The sequence below is a fragment of the Macaca mulatta genome, chromosome 11, assembly GCF_049350105.2.
Source record: "Macaca mulatta isolate MMU2019108-1 chromosome 11, T2T-MMU8v2.0, whole genome shotgun sequence".
Taxonomy (NCBI): domain Eukaryota; kingdom Metazoa; phylum Chordata; class Mammalia; order Primates; family Cercopithecidae; genus Macaca; species Macaca mulatta.
In genome coordinates this window covers 12,222,680-12,246,076 of record NC_133416.1, presented here as the reverse complement: position 1 = coordinate 12,246,076, position 23,397 = coordinate 12,222,680, and the positions used below count along the sequence as shown (strand labels likewise).

The window sequence follows — 23,397 nt, the reverse complement described above, 5'->3', positions numbered from 1 at the left end:
ATATATATATATATACTTTTTGAGACAGGATCTCACTCTGTCACCCAGACTGGAGTGCAGTGGTGTGATCTTGGCTCACTGCAACCTCTGCCTCCCAGGCTCAAGCGATTCTCCTGCCTCAGCCTCCTGAGTAGCTGGGATTACAGGCACGTGCCACTACTGCCTGGCTAATTTTTGTATTTTTAGTAGAGATAGGATTTCACTGTGTTGGCCAGGCTGGTCTTGAACTCCTGAACTCAAATGATCCATCTGCCTCGGCCTCCCAGAGTGCTAGGATTACAGGTGTGAGCCACCGCACCCGGCCTAATTTTTGTTTTTCATTTTTGTAGAGGTGGGGTCTTACTATGTTGCCCAGGCTGGTCTCAAAGATCTGGACTCAAGTGATCCTTCTGTCTCGGCTTCCCAAATTGTGAGGATTTCAGGCGTGAGTCACTGTACCTGGCCATTACTAGGTTTATATTAAGCGCAAAATGCTGTATTGACTTGCTCTAGACCTTGCATTTGGAAAGCAGCTACAATTGGAGTCACCCCCTGATTAAATGAATGGTCATCTACTACCATTCTTTATGACCCATCTGTATGGGCAAGATGAGTGACTTAAATCAAGAATATAACAGGAATTGCTTATGCTTCAGTTTTGAATCCTTTGCTAGTTGTACTAATCTTTGTGATTTCATTATAGATGCTTTACTGCTTTTGATTTTACTTTACTAGGAAGGGGAAGTTCAGAACTTCAATTTGGTTTTCCATCATAATGGACCTTGCTTCACAGGTCAGGGAGATAGTGTGGGGATTCTGGACAACAGGAATTTGGGAGATAACCAGAGGGTGACTTCAGGCTCTCACTATACCTGCTGCTTTTGTGGGGACAGGAAACTTCGTGGACTTGGAATGTTTGTGATGCTTTGGGCAATATATGAGTATCCTCCATATATTTCTTTATCAGTTCTTGAGATCACATTTTATCACAATCAAGCCTCTCGTTTTCACTTAAGAGACATAGCAAAGCTTGAATTCAACTGGATTTGCAATATTTAACCATAGAGTCCAACGAAAACTTTGGTTTTTGGCCTCTTCAACCTGCAGCTACAAGCAATAAAGAATTCTTTTAATATAGTTATAGAAATTCTAGTTTTCAGTTTTTACCTTGGGCCAAGAATTTAGGATCTATTGAATTTGTTACTCTCTTCCTTTGGGTTATCCAGTGCCATAAGAAGCAACTATTCTACTCTACAGTTCTTAAATTCTTTCCCTTGGGGTTGCTTGGGCTCTTTTTTTTTTGAAGTGGAGTCTCGCTGTGTCATGCAGGCTGGAGTGCAGTGGCACTATCTTGGCTCACTGCAACTTCTGTCTCCTGGGTTCAAGTGATTCTCCTGCTTCAGCCTCCCAAGTAGCTGGGATTACAGGTGCTCACCAGCACACCTGGCTAATTTTTGTATTTTTAGTAGAGATGGGGTTTCACCATGTTGGCCATGCTGGTCTCGAACTCCTGACCTCAGGCGATCCACCTGCCTTGGCCTCCCAAGGTGCTGGGATTACAGGTGTGAGCCAATGCTCCTGGCCTGCTTGGGCTCTTAAAGGCTTGTCTCCAATGGGAACTTTGTTTGAGGTGATAATGTGTTTCAATTTGCCTATTTTGTCATTGCATGACAAGGACTACCAAGTCCCATCTGTTAATACTAGTAGTACTTCCTCTTTTCTCAGCTTCAGCCAGATTGGATAATAAATCTCAAATTTCCTCTATTTCCCTGAAGGTCTGTAGCTTTCAAGTATTTATGGTACAGTTTCTGAAAGCAAATACCTGGATTTGCAGCTGTTGTAGAATATGAAGGGCTCTGTTTCATAAAGTGGGAATATTCTTCAAACATAAGGAGAGTTAGATGCCAAAAAGAATGACAACCATTCCTTGTGTAAACAAGTGACTGAGGCAGGTCTCAACTGATTTACATGTTTATTTTGCCAAGGTTGAGGACGTGCCCAGGAATTAAACACAAATGACAGAAGCATCTGCGATCGGTGCTTTTTCCGAAGAGGATTTTGAGGACTTCAGTATGTTAAGGGAAAAGAGCAAGCAGGAGGGGAAGGAGGTAAGGGACAAGGCAGAGTAGACAAGGAGGCAGGTGGTTACTTTCTTGTGAGGCTCTGATTAGCACTCAGTGAATCTACATTTCACATGTGAAAAGTAGGAGTAAAGGAAAAGTCATTTATGCATTCATCTGGGAGTAGACAGAGGGATGATGTCTAGTCTTATTCTTGTCTTCTACCTGTGAAGATAAGCTAATAATTTACATTGTCAGGGTGAGATTCAACATACAGTGGAATATTATTTGTCCATAAAAAAGATTGAATTACTGATTGCTGTGGTTGAAATGTGTCCCCCTCTGTGTTAGTCTATTCTTGCACTGCTATAAAGAAAACCTGAGACTAGGTAATTCATAAAGAAAAGAGGTTTCATTGGCTTATAGTTCTGCAGGCTATACAGGAAGCATAGCAGCTTCTGCTTACTGAGGAGGCCTCAGGAAGCTTCCAATCACGGTGGAAGGCAAAGTGGGAGCAAGACCCTTCACACGACCAGAGCAGGAGGAAGAGAGAGAGGGGTGAGGTGCCGCACAGTTTTAAGCAACCAGATCTCATGAGAACTCACTATGGCGAGGATACTACCAAGGGGGAAATCTACTCCCATGATTCAGTCACCTCCTACCAGGCCCACCTCCAACACCGAGGATTACAATTTGATGTGAGATTTGGTGGGGACACAGATCCAAACCACATCATCCTCCAAAACTCAGGTATTGCCAGTGTGATGATATTAAGAGATGGGCCCTTTTAGAGGTGGTTAGGCCATGAGGGCTTTGCGGATGGAATTAAGGCGCCTATAAAACAGGTATCATGCATTGCTGGTCTATCTCTTGCCCATCTGCCTTCTGTCATGTGAAGACATGGAGTTCCTCCCCTTAGAAGATACAATCATCACCAGGTAACTGAACATGCTGGTACCTTGATCTTGGGCTTCCCAGCCTCCAGAACTGAGAAAATAAATTTCTCTTCCTTATAAATTACCCAGTCTCAGGTATTTTGTTGTTACAACACTAATGGACTGAGAAACTGATTTGAGCTATAACACGGATGAACCTCAAAAACACTACGCTAAATGAAAGAATCCAGACACAAAAGATCTGTTTTCTTAGGCAGTTCCTCTGAACAAAATACTATACCAGCTGAATTAACTAGTCTTGCTGCAGAAATGGTCTTAGTCTCATCTTTAGTGAAAATAAGATAGATTTTTTTGTTTGTTTACTTTTGTTTTCTGAGACAGAGCTTCACTCCTGTTGCCCAGGCTGGAGTGCAACGGTGCGATCTCGGCTCACTGCAACCTCTGCCTCCTAGGTTCAAGTGATTCTCCTGCCTCAGCCTCCCTAGTAGCTGGGATTACAGGCATGCACCACCACACCTGGTTAATTTTGTATTTTTAGTAGTGATGGGGTTTCACCATGTTGGTCAGACTGGTCTCGAACTCCTGACCTTAGGTGATCCACCCACCTCGGCCTCCCAAAGTGCTGGGATTACAGGCGTGAACTACCATGCCTAGCCTGTGTCTTTTTATTATGAAAGAAATACATGCTTATAAAATATCAAACAGTAAAAAAACTTTAAAGTAAAAATAAAAGTGCCCTATTTACTCCATCCTTACTTCCAAATACTGAGATTACTTTCACAGTGAACAAAATGGTCACTTGCCATCATATCAATATAAATAGTCTAACAAATATTTTGTTTTCATAAAACTAACAATACTGAGCTATTAAATTGACTTCTGATATCAACTGCCTGGACTTAGGCCAAATTTCACAGGTTGAGGGCATGGCCTTCATAAGACTGCCATTACTTCAGATACCAGCCACAAGTTCAGGGGTTTCCAGGGGTGTCCTCACTCCTGATCAACTGACTACAAATTTGGGGATACCCGTGATCACTTCAGGTTTTATGATTTATTAGAATGACTCACTGAACTCAGGATAGTGTCATGCTTATGACTGCAGTTTTATTATAGCAAAAGGATACAAATCAGAACCAGCCAGAGGGAGAGATGCATGGGGTAAGGCCTGAGAGAGTCCTAAATGGAAATTTCCATTGACCCCATAGATATATCACTTTCTTAGAACTTTAATGTGTGATAATATACAGAGTATTCCAATCAGGGGAGCTTCAATGTCCAGAGTTTTTATTGGGGTCCATTATGTAGGCATGATTGATTGAACCATTGGTCACAAGTTGAACTCAGTCTCTAGCTTCCCTTCCCCACCTGGGCTGATAGAACACGGCTCAAGGCCCCAGTGCTCCAATCACATGGCTGGTCTTTCCAGCATGGCCAGCCCCATCCTGAATCACCTTCTTAGCATAAACTATCTTGGAGCCCATCATGAGAGACCTCATCGGGCCCACCATGAATAACAAAGACAATCCTATTACTTAGAGAATTCCAAGGATTTAAAGGCTACCTCCCAGGAAGTGGGGATAAAATCGAGGCAAATTCTTTACTACCCAGGTTAACTGCAGCAGGATACAATATTCAGAGAGTAAACGAACAAGTGAAGGCACACGGTCAACCTCTCAGAGTTGTGGAACTTCCAGTCTTCCCTCATAATAGGTGCCATACCACACATGACATGCAATCAATACTAGTAAAGCTTATCTTCCTTAAAACTTTAAGTCAGTATAAATAGATGTTTAGTGTTTTATCTCTGTGCCTTAGCAGATCCTCTTTTATACTGCCTAAAGTACTTGCACCCTATTTTGGAGATCACTGCCCAAGAGATCTCTTGGATAAATAATTTAAAGGGATGGGGGGTAGATTCTATTATTGTTTCCAAATGTTTATGTTCTCCTTTGTGAAAGGATTAAACTTTGATACCCTTGACATGTCTTTCTGTAGACAAAGTATATTTCCCTGTCTCGCTTACAGATAACTCGCATTGGCCAACAGAATCAGAGCAAATATAATGTACACCTTATCTGAATAAAGGATGCTACTACATGGTTCAGCTTACGAGGAGTTATTCTGTGATCTCAGCTTCCAGAATGAGAAAACACTTGGAAAGGAGCCAAGCAGAGTTGCAGTCAGCTCCACGGTGACCCTAAGCACATATGCAATGTGAGTGAGAAATACATGTTTGTGTTGTAAGCCACTTGGATTTTGGGGTTGTTGGTGATACAGTGTAATCCAGTTATAACGTGACTTATTCCAGGGAGAGAGCTATAATTTTAGGAATATGGTTTGCTTTCTAATTATGAGCTTAGACTGTAAAGCCTCTGAGAATCAATGATCATTATTTCAGGGAGTATGTGTGCATGTATACCTGTCTACGTGCACATGCTGGTTAGGTCCAATAATTAATTGTGGAGAACTTAAATTTCCCTTATCCTTCCCTTATGCTTTGCCATTCCCCTTTCCCTTTTCTTACTAAATAATTCGATTCTAAACAAAGCAGTAGCAAGAGAGGTGTCTGTGTTAAGGTGGCTGGGAGAGCAGGAGTGGCCTGGCTGGCACAGGGTGAGAGCTTTAGCAGGGTGAAAAGGGTGACTCTGCAGGGTATTGGCCTGACAGTGGTGCTGGAGCCCAAGCAGAGTGAGAAGAACACCCCGTGGGGGTGGGAAAGCGTTCTGACATGGAGAGCCAAGCGAGGAGATGTCCACTCCTGACAATGGCCCAGTGCAGGGTGTCAGAGGATAAGATCGACGAGGGTGTCCATAGGAGGGGTAGCCTGATGTGAGAGGTCAGAGCCTGAGAGGTGGTGGGAGAGTCAGGTGTAGTGACTTGGAGTGCAAACAGGGTGAGGAGGGCATCCATGTATGAGGTCACCTTCTGTAGGGAGTCAGAGTCGCAAGCAGAGTACTCTGGGGCCAGCCTGGTATGTATGTCAGCATGTGGGAGAAGTGAGGAGGACACCCATGCCTAGTGTTGGCCCCTTTGGGGTTGGGACTCAGCACTTAAGCAGGATGAGGAGAGAGAGCATCCTTGCAGAGGGTAGACCTGGTGTGAGTTTCAGAGACCAAGCATGATAAGGAGGGTGTCTATGTGGTGGGGTAGCCCAGTGAGGGAACTCAGATCCTAAGTAGGGTAAGGTGGACATTGTTGCTGGGGGATGGAGGACCTGCATGGAGTGTCAGAGCCCAAGCAGGATGAAGAAAGCTTCTATGCAGAGGGTAGACTTGGTGTGGGTTTCAGAAACCTAGCAGGATAAGGAAGTGGTCCATGTGGTAGGATAACCCAATAAGGAGGTCAAACCCCTCCAGGGTGAGGAGGGTTCCCACCCATGGGGTGACCTTGTGTGGAGCATTAGAACCTAAGGGAGTCTAAGTGGTGACTAGGGGACCAGCATCAGGAATCAGAGCGCAAGCAGAGTGAGGAGGGCTTTCCTGCAGAGGAGTGGCCTAGCACAGGGAGTCAGAACCTCGGCAGGGTGAGGAGGATGTTTGTGGGGGGATGTTCGTGGGGGTGGGGATTGGGCTGGCCCTTTGCCGGCACCCTCAGAGTGAGGAGGGAGGGCATCAGCGCAGGGGATGGTGGCTTGGACTGAGGAGTTACAGCCCAACTAGGAAGAGAGGGACATCTTAGCAGGTGGGAGATTGAAGACATCCAGGAGATTGATCAAATAAGGAGTAAGTGAAAGACAATGAAAGCAGGTTTCTTACTGTCACAGAAAGGAGTTAGGAATGTGGGAAGGGAGAAAACTAGAATGAATCCTGTGGTGTTAGATTGGAATTAGAGGAATTCGTGTGAACTCATGGTGTTCAATATATTTAGATTATAGAATATTGGTGTTCAATATATTTAGATATAGAAATAATATAGAAATATAGGGGTGTGTGTGTGCATACATGCTATGCAGGAGAAGGAATCAGCTCGGGGAGATTAAAAGGAGGGTCATTTGAGGAGAGTTGAGGGCAGAGAATCCAGGTGTGAGCTGGGAGCATGTCTATGGAGAGATTCCACAGGAAGGATTTAATATTTGGAGTGTTTTCTTCTAGGCCTTTGGAAAAAGTTATATTTTGTACTTCAAGTTTATCCCCTTCTATACTGTGTTTCTATTTAATTATCCTAACTGTTAAAAAATAGTCGCCGGGCGCGGTGGTTCAAGCCTGTAATCCCAGCACTTTGGGAGGCTGAGACGGGCGGATCACGAGGTCAGGAGATCGAGACCATCCTGGCTAACCCGGTGAAACCCCTTCTCTACTAAAAAATACAAAAAACTAGCCAGGCAAGGTGGCGGGCGCATGTAGTCCCAGCTACTCGGGAGGCTGAGGCAGGAGAATGGCGGGAACCCGGGAGGCGGAGCTTGCAGTGAGCTGAGATCCGGCCACTGCACTCCAGCCTGGGCGACAGAGCGAGACTCCGTCTCAAAAAAAAAAAATAAATAAATAAAAAAATAAATAAATAAAATAAAATAAAATAAAATAAAAAATAGTCATATATATTGGAGGTGGTGTGAGGATTAAAAGGCTAGGAAAGTGTGGAATAAAGGCTGGCCTTCCCTCTCCTCCAGCATGCAATAAAGGGAGCTGCTTTCTGGAGATTCTAGCAAGATGAATGCAGACTCTTGATAGAGTAGTTACCAACAAGGAAACACCGAGAGCATGGAGAAGCAGCTTCAGAAGGCATACGGTTTAAACTTTGCCTTCCCCACCATGCTAGAGGAAGCTGATTCTTGAAGGTAGGGAGGCTGATACGTGAGTTTTGTGTCTATATTCTTAGAATGTGGTACTAACAAGTTGCCTATCAGTCAAAAATGATAAGATGAATGCAACCTAAGTCTTTGTTCAGGTTATTTGGTCAAAAGTAATTACATTTGCATGTGGAAGCACACAAATTGTATTTTTTACTGGTGAAGAACACAGTTTTCAAGAAAGACTTCTCTAATTGCTTGGTTCCTCTTTTGTTTTCCTTCCTGTTTCCACAACCCTTTGGTTTCCCACTTTTATTACATTTGCTTGCATTTGTTTCAAGGCTGTGATTCTCACTATACTGGTCCTGAGGAAAGGGCCTCTGTGAACTGAGGTTTTTGGTTTTTATTGTGATCCTTAGTTCTCAAAAGACCCTTCTTGAAGATATGTGCCTATCTGGTGCCTCTGCTCTCCTCTAGGTGAGTGAAAGGAAGGAGGTAATCTACCACCATGTTTGGTTCTCATTTATAAGATGTTTTAAGAAAGATTTGAAACCAATTTTTTGAAGAAAGCAGAAGGTCTCTTCCCATTATGACTTCAGAAATCACTTATGCTGAAGTGAGGTTCCAAAATGAATCCAAGTTCTCAGGCATCGACTCAGCCTCTTCTGCAGGTAAAGATCGTTTTCTGGGGGTCAGAGTGAATGATGACAGGAAGGATGAGGAGAGGGTTTATGAATAAGGCCTAGGTGTTGGGAGTTGCTGGTTCTCTGATTGAGTATGTCTGGGAAACACAAGAGTCCCAGAAGACTGAGTAGCCTGCAGATACACATTACGGGGTGTACATTTGTAGTGTGGAGAACAAAAGATTTTGTGTCACGCTCTTCAGCCTCCACTCTGCTTACTGAAATAGAGGTGAGAGAAATCAATGCCAGTTCTGAGCTAAGGCGAGTGCTCTGATGCCCCTGTGTTTTCTAAGGCTGAGTGGGGCTGGGGTTAAGAGGTTGAATACAGCTTCTGAAACCATCAACCCAGATGCAGGGGGTCCTGATGAATTTGTGAGATTTGTTTTTTGATCAGTTAGAGGGAAGGAGTTTGGGTGGACAGTGGTGAGGGAATATTTGTTGGTAATGGATGGAAATGTAACAAAAGGCCATTGCAAATGAAAGACTAGAAAGTCTACAAAGAAAGTCTCTTAAATCTCCAGGAAACTTTCTGAAATCAGGGAACTTATTGCATGTTGCATCTCTGAGACAGACTCTGTTACGTTTGGGAGTAGATGCAAGGTAATTTGGGTGTCATGTGTGATATCCCAAGTATAGAGCAAAAGAGAGAAAAGAATGTATATAGAGTACAAGAAACTATGGGGGAAGGGGTCAGGACTATAGTTATGCTTTCTAAAATATCTCTGTGAAGGTGTGGAGAGCACTTAGGGAAATTTTTTCCCCTTAAAAACTTTGTATAATTTCTTTATTACACAAGTTTTAATGTTCATTGTAGAATAAATTAGCCAGAGGTACACAGATATTTGAATTATAATTACTCTTATCATCTAGAGACAATCATAATTTGCAATTTAGTGAATATCCTTCCACATACAAATACATATCATGTGCATATGTATTTTACTGAAAATGTAATCATATTATATAATACTGAAGATTTTCCCCCCATCATTTTACAAAATATCATAACTTTAAGAAAGCAATTTCTAACCATGAGATGGTAACCATGGATGATTATAAAAATTTATTTGCTATAGCATTATTTAAAGTTGGAAACAATCTATTATTTAAATATATGATGAAATACTATGCAACCATAATAAGGAGTGTTAAAGAAGAAAATATAAGGGTATGAAAAATGTTCATGATACAGTGTAAGGAAAAGAATAGGTCAGATATCAGTATTTATGGTATATCAATCATGTGGGAAAATTTGCATATATGTATATATACATTCATAAAATTGCTAGAAAGATTATATCAAAATATTATGGTGCATTATAACTTATATGGCATAACAGTTATCCTCAATGGTAGGAATTTGTATTTTTATATATTTTCTAAAGTTTCTAAAGTGAATATTATAGCCTTTCTATTCCTGTTCTCATGTGATTTCAAATGTCATACCGTTAGTTACTGTGTGTCATCCAAGAAAAGGGAAGGAGGAGGAGGAAGAAGAGGAAGTAAAGACAGAACTTATTACTGATAAAACTAATTTGGCTTCTTCTTCAGCTTCCAAGAAAAGGACTGCCCCTCACAAAAGTAATACCGGGTTTTCCAAGCTGCTTTGTGCCTCATTGATGATACTTTTCCTGCTATTGGCAATCTCATTCTTTTTTGCTTTTTTCAGTAAGTATGCCAACCGAACCAATAAGCAATATCTGCTGTGCATGAAGAGAGGGCATCTTTTAAAAACTGACTTTTGAAAATGAGTTTATCCAGAAATCCGAAGTGAAATTTTCTCTGGGGAGACATAATTCATGGGAATCCACTGTGAATTTTACTCTTTATTTGGATTTAGTTACTGTCTTGTAAAAATAATGGAATCCATTCTCATTTAGAGAAACTGAAGCATAAATGTGGGTGTATGTATTTGTATTACAGAGTGAAATCTATGGGGCATCATCTCTATACTAGACACTACGTAAGTGAGGACAAATCTATATTTCCTTGGTAGCATTTATCATGCCAGTATTATTTGAATGCACAGACACTTATCTTTTGGGATGAGCAGGTAGACAACAAGGAGATGGGAAGACATATTTCAGGAGGAGTTCTCTACTGACTTTTACTCTGATTATTCCTGTCCTACTCAAGACTGTGTGGGATCTAAAAGCCAATTTAGCAAATTAGGTGGATTGCTGCATATCTTTGGCTTTCAGCACTTGTTGGGTTCTTCCCCCCTGCTCTGTTAGCCAGACTGGGGTGCAGTGGTGCAGTGTTGGCTCACTGCAACCTCCACCTCCCAGGTTCAAGCGATTCTCCTACCCCAGCTTCCCAAGTAGCTGGGATTATAGGTGTGCGTCACCATGTTCAGCTAATTTTTTTTTGTATTTTTAGTAGAGGCAGGGTTTTCTCATGTTTCCTGGCCTAGTCCTGAACTCCTGGGCTCAAGCAATTTGCCCGTCTCAGCCTCCTAACGTGCTGGGATTACAGGCATGAGTCACCACGCCTGGCCCCAAATTTTTAAAAGGCATCAAAACTAGTGTACATTTAGGTAGATTCTCTATTAATTTCTTTGGTCATTTTGTAAGTATTGTCCATCTACTGTATGTCAGGCACTGTGCCAGACAGAGAGTCAAGACAGAGCCACAGCACCTGGTCTCAAGAAATTTAGAGAATGGTAAAATGAACCAGCGGTTATAACATTGTATGGTAAGTGTTGTGCAGTTAAGAAGTATAATAAGTGCAAGAGGCTGAGGTAGGCTTCCTGGAGGAGGTGACATCTAGAGCTGTGTATACCAAGAATGAACTAGAGATGAGAGAGTGTGGAATTTGGGGAAACATAAGTATGCATGACTGGAACATATGGCGCTAAGTAAAGAACTAAGAAATGAAGTTGTAGGTGACAGAAATAAACAGGACTCAGACCATGAAGAGCGCTGTATATCATGATAAAGAGTTTGGATTTTTTTCCCTCCTAAAGGTTATTTTATCAATTATCCTTTGCTGGTTAATAAGCCAATCTAAAACGTAGTGGATTAAAACAGCAACTATTTATTTAGCTCATACATCTGTGGCTTGGCAATTGAGACTGGCATCAGCTGGGAGATTCCCTGAGTCCTGGCTGAACTCACTTATGTATATGTGGTAGGGTACTGGCCACAGGCAACTTAGCTTCTGAGGAAGAGGATGTTAGCTGGAATGGCGGGAGAGATTTGGCCACATTTCTCTTATCATTCATCAGGCTAGCCTGGGTTTGTTCACATGGCAACTGGCAGGCTTTTAAGACTGAAAGCTGAAGTAAGCAATGCCTTTTGAAGTCTCACCTTGGAACTAGCACAGAACTCACCTTGGCCAAAAGAAGTCTGACAAGCAGCCCAGATCCAGGCAGTGGAGAAATAGACCACGTCTCTTAAATGAAGAAACTGCAAAATCACATTGCAAAACAGTGTAGATCCAGGGAATGTTGAAAGTTGTGGCCATTTTTGCAATTTTTAAAATCGACGAATTTTAAGCAGGGAATTGATATAATCGGATTGGACTTATGAAGAAGTGCCCAAAGTGGAATAAATTACACCAAAAGTAGTAATGATGTATAAAGATTCAAAGAAAATCGATTGAAAGAAATGAAAACACATAAATATGCAATAGCTAAAACATCAACAAATAATAACATAATAAATAAAATAAAATGTTTTTAAAAGCAAAAAAAAAAAAGAAATAGCATGTTGACAGAGGTGTGGAAAATGGATATATGAGGACAAATTTGGAGGGAAAGAGAGGTTAGAAGGATAATTCGCTAATTCAATTGAGAAATATTGTCAGACTGGTCTATGGCTAGTGTTAGCGCAAAAAGAGAAGATGAAGTAGTTTTGAATGATAAAGGAGGTAGAGGTTTGATGAATATTCAGTTCTGGGAAATAAGGGACCTAGAGAAGTAAAGTGTGGCTCCAATATTCTGACTTTGTAAACTCAGAAATCATTAAGTTTTTCAAAGAGGTAGACAATATAGGATCAGTAGCAGGTTTGGGTTGGAAGATGGTGACTTAAGTTTTGGGCATGTTGAGTTTTACATGACTGTGAGAACCTCAAATGGACATGTCTGCTGGTCCATTTGTCTGGATTTAGGGGGAGAGGTCTGAGCTTTGGAAGTCCTTCACATAGAGGTAGCAGGTGATGCCATGAGAATATATAATATCACTCAGGGAGATAACTTAGTATAAGAAAGAGGGATAAGGATGGAACTCTGGGATATGTTACATTTTAAATGAGATGGATGGAGGAAAAGGGGCCTACAGAAGAGTGAAAGAAGCAGCAGCAAGAAAGGTAAGACAAAAACAACAGAGAGTAGTGTCCCAAGAGCTAAGGGGAAAGATAACTGGGGTCAAGCCTTTAAGGAAGTCAAATAGGAAAAGGACTAAGTAACCCTAGGATATTACTGAGGATCCATTTTAGGGGTGGTTTTAGTGAAATAGTGAAGTAAAACCCAGAATATGATGGGTCAAGGAGCAAATGAAAGGTAGGGAGGAAAGAGAAAAAGTTTAGTTTCTTTTTTTTTTTTTTTTTTTGAGATGGAGTCTTGTTCCGTCGTCCAGGCTGGAGTGCGGCGGCGCGATCTCGGCTCACCGCAACATCCGCCTCCCAGGTTCAAGCAATTCTCCTGCCTCAGCCTCCCAAGTTGCTGGGATTATAGGCACCTGCCACTGCGCCCAGCTAATTTTTGTATTTTTAGTAGAGACGAGGTTTCACCATCTTGGCCAGGCTAGTCTCGAACTCCTGACCCTCTTTGACCTTCCAAAGTGCTGGGATAACAGGCGTGAGCCACCGTGCTCGCCCAAAAGTTCAGTTTCTAGAGGGAGAGGTGGGTTAGTTTTAAATTGGGAGAAACATGGGAGCGTTGGTGTGCTGAGGAGTAAGAGCCAGTTGGGATGGAGAGAGTAATGGAGAGAAGAGGAAGAAAATCATGCGCTCTTGATTCATGTGGGGTTCTTTTTAAAATTCTCCATTGTCCAAGGTAACCCAGAACTCCTCAGAATTAATTTGCCCCTCTCCCCTCCGCTCCAGAGTCCCAGGGTGTGCACATCCCTAAATATAAGTGTTTATTGCCCTCCGTCCCTCCACCCCCAAGAGTTTGCCTTTGCGTGTATCTTATATTAAGTATTGAAGGAGAATGTGGGGGGACTTTAGATCCATTATGATGGAACTGTTGTGTCCCCTTCCAACTACTGATCTTTTAGCTATTCCTAGAGATATCTATAGTTTCAAAATGGGAAATCTTTTCCCTCTACTCAAGTAATACGGCACTTGTAAGTTTTGTTTCAATAAAGAATGCAAGAAAGTAACGATAAAGAGCAAAGTCATAATGCTACCAGGAAAATAAATGGTCTTTATTCTCTTTTCCAGTTTTCTTTCAAAAATATTCTCAGCTTCTTGAAAAAATGACTACGAAAGACCTGGTTCATACAACATTGGAGTGTGTGAAAAAAAATATGACCACGGAAGGTAAAAGTTAATGTGCCTAGAATTCAGTTGCTGACTATACTATGTAGGGATCCCAAATCAGTATTTCCAGTAAGATTCCCAGGTAGATCATACTGAGAAGTTGAGTCTCACAATAATTTAAGCTACAAATATACAAACATATAGGACATGCCAGGCATGGTGGCTCACGCCTGTAATCCCAGCACTTTGGGAGGCTGAGGTGGGTGGATCACGAGGTCAACAGATGGAGACCATCCTAGCCAACATGGTGAAACCCCGTCTCTACTAAAAGCACAAAAATTAGCTGGGTGTGGTGGCGTGCACCTGTTATCCCAGCTACTCGGGAGGCTGAGGCAGGATAATCGCTTGAACCCGGGAGGCAGAGGTTGCGGTAAGCCGAGGTCGCACCACTGCACTCCGCCTGGCAAGGGAGCAAGATTCCATCTCAAAAACAAAAACAAACAAACAAACAAACAAAAACACCCAAAACCAAAAAACAGAAAGCAAATATATAGGACATAACATTCTTTTGTTGTTGTTTTTTTGAGACAGGGTCTCACTTTGTTGCCAAGGCTGGAGTGCAGTAGTGCAAACACAGCTCACTACAGCCTCAACCTCCTGGGCTCAAGTGATCCTCCCATTTCAGCTTCCTGAGTAGCTGAGACTACAAGCACATGCCACTACACTCAGCTAGTTTTTGTATTTTTTGTAGAGATGGGGTTTCACCCTGTTGCCCAGGCTGATCTTGAACTCCTAAGCTAATCTGTCTGTCTCAGTCTCCTGAAGGGCTGGGATTATAGGCGTGAGCCACGGTGCCTGGTCCTAAAATTCTTTTTATGTACTCATATATCTTTAGTTTGTCTATGGTAAAAAATAGAAGCTTAATTGTGAAAAAGGTTACATTGCTTTTAGACGTCTTCAACCTTTGCTTCTTTCTGAACTTTCTATACACATTTGCTTTTTTTCTCACATATCAGTTAGAACCATGTGATGAAAATGTGATGATGATTTTTTTATGGATGTGAATTATTTAAATTCTTTTTTTTTTTTTTGAGACGGAGTCTGGCTCTGTCACCCAGGCTGGAGTGCAGTGGCCGGATCTCAGCTCACTGCAAGCTCCGCCTCCCGGGTTTACGCCATTCTCCTGCCTCAGCCTCCCGAGTAGCTGGGACTACAGGCGCCGCCACCTCGCCCGGCTAGTTTTTTTGTACTTATTAGTAGAGACGGGGTTTCACTGTGTTAGCCACGATGGTCTCGATCTCCTGACCTCGTGATCCGCCCGTCTCGGCCTCCCAAAGTGCTGGGATTACAGGCTTGAGCCACCGCGCCTGGCTATTTAAATTCTTTAAATTAATGGATTATTATTATTATTATTATTATTGCGACAGGATCTCACTCTGTTTTCCAGGCTGGAATGCAGTAGTGTGACCACAGCTCACAGTAGCCTTGATCTCCTGGGTTCCAAGTAATCCTCCACCTCAGCCTCCCAGTAGCTGCGATCAAAGGTGCCAACTACCATGCTTGGCTATTTTATTTTTATTTTTTGAATCTTTGTAGAGAGAGGATCTTGCCATGTTGCCCAGGCTGGCCTTGAATTCCTGGCTTCAAGCAATCCTCCCACCTCAGCCTCCCAGTGCTGGGATTACAGGAGTGAGCTACCGTGCCTGGCTAATAGGTTATTTTTAAGAACAGTTTTATATTCACAGAAAACTTGAGCAGATAATGCAAAGAGATCTCATTTTACCCCTGCTCTGCACACATGCTGTCCCCTGTTGTTAACATCTTACACGAACATGGTATATTTCTTACAACTAATTAACTAATATTGGTATATTATTATTAATTAAAATTCACAATTTTCAGGTTTCTTTAGTGTTCACCTCATGTTTCTTTTCTGCAATAGGATCCCCATCCAGAACACCACATTACATTGAGTTCTCATGTCTCATGTCTCCTGTTCTCAGCACCTCTTTGCTGTGGTAGTTTCTCAGATTTTCCTCATATTTGATGACCCTGACAGTTTTGAGCAATACTGGTCAGCTATATTGTGGAATGTCCATCTATCGGAATTTGTCTGATGTTTTTCTAATAATTAGACTGCGATTATTGGTTTTTGGGAGGAAGATCACAGATGTAAAATGCTATTTTCATTACATCATATCAAGGGCATATATTATCAAAAGGATTCTTGGCTATTGATGGTCACTTGGCTAAGGTAGTGTTTGTCAAGTTTCTCCACTATCAAGTTACTCTTTCCCTCCCTGCCCCTTTCCATACTACACTCTTTGGAAGGTTCAGTCCACACTTAAGGATTGGGGAGTTATGCTCTCCTTTCATGAGGTGGAGTATGGTATCAGTCATGGTCAGCAGGCTGGAGACTCAGGAGTAAGAGTTGCAGTTTAAGTCCAAAGACCATCTGCTGCAGAACCTTGAAGAGCCAGTGCCGCAGATGAAGTGAAAAGGTGGTCCACCGAGTTTCCTCTTGCTCAGAGGAGGTCCTCTTTTTGTTCCATTCAGATCTTCAACTGATTAGATGAAGTCTACTTACATTACTGAAGGCAATCTGCTTTACTCTAGGTCCAGCAAATTTAAATGTAAATCTCATCCAAAAACATTTTCACAGAAACATCCAGAATGTTTGACCAAATATCTGGGTACTGTGGCCCAGATAAGTTGACACATAAAATTAGCCATCACACGTACATATATAATTTATTTGAAATTTTGTCCAGGTGATATTTGTCTCTTTTATTCCATTTATTTATCCAATCATTTATTTATATCTGCATGTACTCATGGATATATATATATATATTTCTTCAACTTTTAAGTTCAGGGGTACATGTGCAGTACATACAGGTTTGTTTCATGGGTAAATGTGTGCCATGGTGGTTTGCTACACGGATCAACCCATCACCCAGGTATTAAGCCCAGTATCCATTAGCTATTCTTCCTAAAGCTCTCCCTCTCCCAGCGTGCTCCCTCCACCACAGGCCCCAGTGTGTGTTGTTCCCCACCGTGTGTCCAACTCATGGATATTTATTTTAAATTTTGGTTTATAATCCAATACTACTTTATTTTGTGGCTCCAGCTTTGGACATTGGGAACTCTTTCATTTGACTCCTGTGACCCTTTAACGTATCACCAGAATGTGTTTTTTCTTTTGTTTTGGTTTAGCACTTCCTCACTTTCTGGGACTGAAAATGCTGGAGACTCACATTGTACATTTCATGTCCCTATCCTAGAATCAGATATTTCTTTGAGGAGCCCTAGTTCCTTTGATTGAAGAAGAGTATCTTATGAATTTTGATAATCTGTAATGTCATTTTCATTCAGTTCAATGTATTTTTAAAAATTTCCCTTTAGACATCTCCTTTGATTCATGGATTATTTAGAAGTGTGTTGTTTAGTTTCAAGTGTATGGAGATTTTCCTGTGTTATTTCTTTTATTAATTTCTGGTTTGTTTTCACTGTGGTTGGATATATGATTTCAGCAATTTTAAATTTGTTGAGGTTATTTAATGTCCCAAGATATGGTTTGTTTTAGCATATGTTCCAGGGGCACTGGAAAAGAATGGGTATTCGGTTGTTGGGTGGAGTGTTCTATAAATGTGGATTAGATTCTTGTAGTTGATGATGTTTTTAAGTTCTATGTTCTTGCTGATTTTCTGTGTGATTCCGTCAATTGTTAAGAGAGAGGTGTTGATGTATCCACCTGTAATTGTATATTTTTCAATTCCTCCCTTCAATTGTATCAGTTTTGCTTTATAGATTTTGCAGCTTTGTTTGATATGTACACATTTGGGGTCACTTTACAAGGTTCTGTTTATTCTTATTTATTTATTTTGAGATGGAGTCTCACTCTGTCGCCCAGGCTGGAGCGCAGTGGTACAATCTCGGCTCACTGCAACCTCTGCCTCCTGGGTTCAAGTGATTCTTTTGCCTCAGCCTCCTGAGGAGCTGGGATTACAGGTATGCGCCACTATGCCTGGCTAATTTTTGTATTTTTAGTGGATATGGGGTTTCACCATGTTGGCCAGGCTGGTCTCAAACTCCTTATCTCAGGTGATCCGTCCACCTTGGCCTCCCAAAGTTCTAGGATTACAGGTGTAAGCCACCACACCCAGCCTTTTTTTGGGTATTTTTAGTACAGGGTTTTTTTTTTAGAGACAGGGTTTTGCCATGTTGGCCAGGCTGGTCTCGAACTCCTGACCACAGGTGATCCGCCCACCTCGGCCTCTGAAAGTGCTGGGATTACAGGCATGAGCCACTGTGTCCAGCCTTTTCTGTCTAGTTTGTTTCTGTTGTTCAGTTGACAGATTGTTTTGTCTTCCAATTCACTAATCTCTCTATCCCCTTCATTCTGCTATTGAGTCCATCCACTGAGCTTTTTACTTTGGTTATTATATTTTTCAATTATAAAATTTCCATTTGGTTTTTCTTTATATCTTTTATTTCTTTGCTGAAACTTTCTAGTTTTTCATTTGTTTCAAGCATGTTTGTATCTTCTTGTTGAAGCATTTTTGTTTTATCACGGCTGCTTTAAAATCATTGTCAGATAATTCTAACATTTTTGTTGTCTTTTTTTTTTTTTGAGACAGGGTCTCACTGTGTTGCCCAGGCTGGTCTTGAACTTCTGGGCTCAAGCGATTCTCCTGTCTCAGCCTCCAAAGAGCTGGGATTACAGGTGTGAGCCACCATGCCCGGCCCCATTTTTGTTGTCTTGATTGTAGGCATCTATTGATTATTATTTTTTATTAAATTTGAAAACTTACTGGTTCTTAGCATAATGAGTTATTTTCTATTGAACTTCGGACATTTTTGCATTATATTCTGAGAGTCTGGATCTTATTTAAACATGTTTCTTTAAGAGCTGTCCTTTTCAGATAGCACTTCAGCAAGAGAAAAGAGGCTCTGCCTCATCACTGCCTGACTGAGGTAGACTTGGCTTCCTTGACGCCTGAGGGGCAGGGGCTCCTGGTTACATCTGAGTGGGGATGGGAGTTCCAGCTTCCATGTGTTCTCCTTTGGCTCTTAATTTTAATAATATACACACTTTTAAAAGTGATTATTTATACTGCAAGTATGTGCACCTCTTCCCAATACAGAGACAGCCTGGAGCTGTTGCCCAAAGAATTGGAAGCCGTTTAGTTCCAACTGCTACTTTATTTCTACTGAATCAGCATCTTGGCAAAAGAGTGAGAAGGACTGCGCTAGAATGGAGGCTCACCTGCTGGTGATAAACACACGAGAAGAGCAGGTACTTTCTAATAGATAATGGGGCTGTGAGCCCTGCCTGATCTTTGTGTATCTGTCTTGGCTGCGAAGGAGGTTTTTGCTACTTTGGGATATTTGTGCTGTGGCAGAAGGCTTTAAATAAGATAAATAGAAAGGGCTCCTAAGCCTTTATATTCCATACCTTCTTCCTGCTTCAGTAAAACTAACCTCCCCGAAAGAAACTGTGGCATTAAAAATATATGAGGGTTGAATGGAAGGATGAAAATGTTTCAGTCTGAAATATCAATTTGTTATTTCAATATGTAAATGTTTTATACATGATTAACTATTTAACAGATAAGTGGTATTAGGTTGAAAAGAGAAAAGAAAGTTAACTCATGATGAATCACAATCAATACTCAGGAGTGAAAATAAATAATCCCTGAAGTTATGAAAGGAAAATGACTGAATCTGCCAAAAGTTTCTCGTGTGCAACTTTGAAGAATGTAATCTCTTAGTGAAGGAAAGAGGGGAAGTAAACCTAAGATGAGAATTCATTCTGATCATAGAAATTGCTTCCATACTGGCCAGGCATGGTGGCTCATGCCTGTAATCCCAGCACTTTGGGAGGTCAAGGCAGGCAGATCACTTGAGGCTGGGAATTCAAGACCAGCTTGGCCAAAATGGTGAAACCCTGCCTCTACTAAAAATACAAAAATTAGCCAGGCATGGTGGCACACGCCTGTAGTCCCAGCTACCGGGGAGGCTGGGGCATGAGAATTGCTTAAGCCTGGGAGGCAGAGGTGCAGTGGGCCAAGATTGCACCACTGCACTCCAGCCTGGGATAGAAGGTGAGACTCCATCTCAAAAAAAAAAAAAAAAAAAAAATGTGGCTGTTGCTGGATCCTCTCCTTTTCTTCTCGTTTCTCTAAGGTATTAAGAATTCAGTTCGAGCTGTAAAAAATACTGTAAAGGCTGTGACTCCTTCTTTCCCCCCCTCAGGATTTCATCTTCCAGAATCTGCAAGAAGAATCTGCTTATTTTGTGGGGCTCTCAGATCCAGAAGGTCAGCGACATTGGCAATGGGTAGATCGGACACCATACAATGAAAGTTCCACGTGAGTATAGAATGAAATAAAAGCATCTTGGGTCCTGGATCATGCAGAGAACTTAGGGTATTCTAGCTATCAGGTATAAAAGTAGAATATCTCACTATTCTTTTAGCTCTTGGGCACTAGGTTAAATAATTTCGTTATTTCATTTAATCTGCATAAGAACCCTATGAGGCACACATTGTTATTTTTCCCCTGTAGATATGAGGAAATTAAACTTGGAGAGTATAGATAATTCAGCTAAGGTCACCCAGTGGTGTCAACAATAGTTCTCTCTTCTTTTTTTTTTGAAATGGAATCTCGCTCTGTTGCCCAGGCTGGAGTGCAGTGGAGCAATCTTGGCTCACTGCAGGCTCCGCCTCCCAGGTTGACGCAATTCTCCTGCCTCAACCGCCCAAGTAGCTGGGACTACAGGCACCCGCCAACACACCTGGCTAATTTTTGTATTTTTAGTGGAGATGGGGTTTCACCTTGTTAGCCAGGATGGTCTTGAGCTCCTGACCTCGTGATCCACCCTCCTCGGCCTCCCAAAGTTCTGGGATTACAGGCTGAGCCACCGTGCCTGGCTAACAATAGTTCTCAAATGGGGTGGATCTTACTGTGCTTTTAACCAGTATATTTACCTATCTCTACATAGTGAAAATCCATGTTGATTAAGATCATAACCAATTATTAAGATTTGATAATTCTTTTTCTCTTTTTTGAGACAGGGTCTTACTCTGTCAACCAGGCTGGAGTGCAGTGGTGCAATCATGGCTCACTGCAACTTTGAATTCCTAGGCTCAAGGGATCCTCCCACCTAAGTCTTCTGAGTTGCTAGGATGACAAGTGTGTGCCACCACACCCAGTCAGGTTGAAGATTTAATACTTCTTATGAAGCAAAAATGCTAAATTCTGATAATCTTGTATCTCATATTTATGTAATTCTTTAATTACATAAATTACATACTTTACATACATTACATAAATTACATAAAATATATAGTTTACTGGATTACCACCTTTGATCTTCATATCCACTGTATGAAATAAATTGTGATATTACGCTAGTCCTCATTTTTTAGATAGAAAAATTGAGAATCAGGGAAGTTAAATTACTTATCCAATAACAGGGATAAGTAGAAGATCCAAAAGATTTTACTAGTTCTCTAGACTTTAAAAACAGTGCATTAAAAAAAGGAAAAACTCTATTGATAAGTGGGACCAGGGTGAAATCTTTTCATTGTACAAGGACACCCTATAGGTTGACGGACCCATAGGAACAGGACATAAGGATGGACAAAGAGAAAAGAACCTCTGGAAAATCTGTGGTGAGGATATTCAAAGCAGTAAGAGAGAGAACATTGAGTGATGTAAGCACAGTTTTCAAAGGAAATGCCAGAAATGCAGATGGAGGAGAAGCTGCATGATGAGTGGCTGAAACATAGATTTGGGCATATCTGACCCTATGTTCCATGAAATTCATCCCTAGCTCCTCACCCCTGTCTCTAACTCTTTTCAAAGCTCTGAAGAAATGCCCTCATCTTTTTTGTCCCTTTCAGATTCTGGCATCCACATGAGCCCAGTGATCCCGATGAGCGCTGTGTTGTGCTAAATTTCCGTAAAACACCCAAAAGATGGGGCTGGAATGATGTTCATTGTATTGTTCATCAAAGGTCAGTTTGTGAGATGATGAAGATCCACTTATGAACTGAACATTCTCCATTAACAAGTGGTTGGATTGGCATCTGTCATTGTAGGGATAGATAATAAGCTCTTCTTATTTATGTGTAAGGGAGGTCCATATAATTTAGGTGGTCTGTCAACTATTCTGCTTATGAGAGAATTGGTCTGTACATTGATTGATTCACTTTTTCATAAAGTGAGCATTTATTCATGTGCCAAAGCCTGTACTGAAGACCCCTATTGTGCACACATGGAGAGAACATGAGTCTCTCTTAATTTTTGTCTGGTTGCTAAAGAATTATTTACCAATAAAATTATATGATGTGGTTTCTCCTCCTGTCTGGTTTTCTCTTCATCCCTACTATACTGATGTATAATTGACAAATAAAATGGTATATATTTAAGGTGTACACTGTGGTGATTTGTCATACATATATTGTAAAATGATTACCATAATCAAGTTAGTTAATCCACACCCATTATCTTAAATAGTTAACAATCTTGTGTGTAGTGAGAACGTTTAAGATCTACTCCCTTCTGGCCATTGGTATCAACAAACACAGAGAAAGATCTACTCCCCAATAAATTTCAAGTGTACAATGCATCATTATTAACTATAGTCACCATGCAGTACATTAGATCTCTAGAACTTCGTCATCTTAGAACTGAAAATTTGTACCCTTTGACCAACATTGCCTGATTTTCTCCACTGCCCTCCATCCCCTGGCAACCATCATTTTACCCTCTGTTTCTATGGATTGACTTTTTAAGGTTCTACATATAAGTAGAATTGTACAGTACTTGTAATTCTCTATAGGACTTATTATATTTCACTTAGTATAATGCCCTCCGGATTCATCCATGTTGTGCAAATGACAGGATTTCATTTTGTTATGGCTGAATAATACTCCATTGTATATACATAGTACATTTTCTTTATCTTTCGTCTATTGGCCAATACTTGTTTCCATGTTTTCACTATTGTGAATAATGGTCCAATAAGTATGGAAGTGCAGATATCTGTTCTAGATAGTGATTTCATTTTCTTTTGGTATATACCCAGAAGTAGGATTGCTGGATCATATGATAGTTTTATTTTTATTTATTTGTTAATTAATTAATTTATTTAGAGATGGAGTCTCATTCTGTCAGCAGGCTGGAGTGCAATGGCGTGATCTCAGCTCACTGCAACCTCTGCCTCCCAGGTTCAAGCAATTCTCCTGCCTCAACCTCTCAAGTAGCTGGAACTACAGGTGCATGCCACCATGCCCAGCTAATTTTTCTATTTTTAGTAGAGATGGGGTTTTGGCATGTTGGCCAGGATGGTCTCGATCTCTTGACCTTGTGATCCACCTGCCTCTGCCTCCCAAAGTGCTGGGATTACAGGTGTGAGCCACCACGCCCTGCCAGATAGTTTTATTTTTAGTCTTTTGAGGAACCTCCATACTGTTTTCCATAATAGCTGCACTAATTTATATCCCCACCAACAGAGCACAAAGGTTCCCTTTTATCTACATCCTTACCAATACTTGTTAGCTTTTGTCTTTTTTAATAATAGCTATTCTAACAGGTGTGTGGGTAGTATCTCATTGC

General features: G+C 41.3%; 1 protein-coding gene across 4 annotated transcripts; it reads left to right on the top strand.

Annotated features, from left to right (window-relative positions):
- The first annotated feature begins 331 nt into the window (after positions 1 to 331).
- CLEC4A (C-type lectin domain family 4 member A) lies at positions 332 to 22,137 on the top strand. Of its 4 annotated transcripts, XM_001113483.5 has the most exons (10): positions 332 to 424; positions 1,965 to 2,087; positions 4,964 to 5,152; positions 7,545 to 7,712; positions 8,142 to 8,335; positions 9,899 to 10,015; positions 13,733 to 13,831; positions 18,919 to 19,070; positions 20,030 to 20,145; positions 21,681 to 22,137. In XM_001113483.5, exons 5-10 carry the CDS (start codon positions 8,254 to 8,256, stop codon positions 21,826 to 21,828), a joined length of 714 nt encoding a protein of 237 aa, XP_001113483.2. In that variant the 5' UTR covers positions 332 to 424; positions 1,965 to 2,087; positions 4,964 to 5,152; positions 7,545 to 7,712; positions 8,142 to 8,253; the 3' UTR covers positions 21,829 to 22,137. The 4 variants fall into 4 exon arrangements, with proteins under 4 accessions (XP_001113483.2, XP_077809738.1, XP_028685088.2 ...); XM_077953612.1 differs by lacking the exon at positions 7,545 to 7,712 and having other exon boundaries at positions 335 to 424; XM_028829255.2 differs by lacking the exons at positions 332 to 424; positions 7,545 to 7,712 and having other exon boundaries at positions 1,270 to 2,087.
- The last annotated feature ends 1,260 nt before the right edge of the window (positions 22,138 to 23,397 follow it).

Bases quoted from the DNA above. Each gene is read 5' to 3' on its own strand.
- CLEC4A (XM_001113483.5), top strand. From the start codon at position 8,254: ATGACTTCAGAAATCACTTATGCTGAAGTGAGGTTCCAAAATGAATCC. The intron at 13,832-18,918 runs GTAAAAGTTAAT...TTCCCAATACAG, and splicing joins AAAAAATATGACCACGGAAG to AGACAGCCTGGAGCTGTTGC. The intron at 20,146-21,680 runs GTGAGTATAGAA...TGTCCCTTTCAG, and splicing joins CCATACAATGAAAGTTCCAC to ATTCTGGCATCCACATGAGC.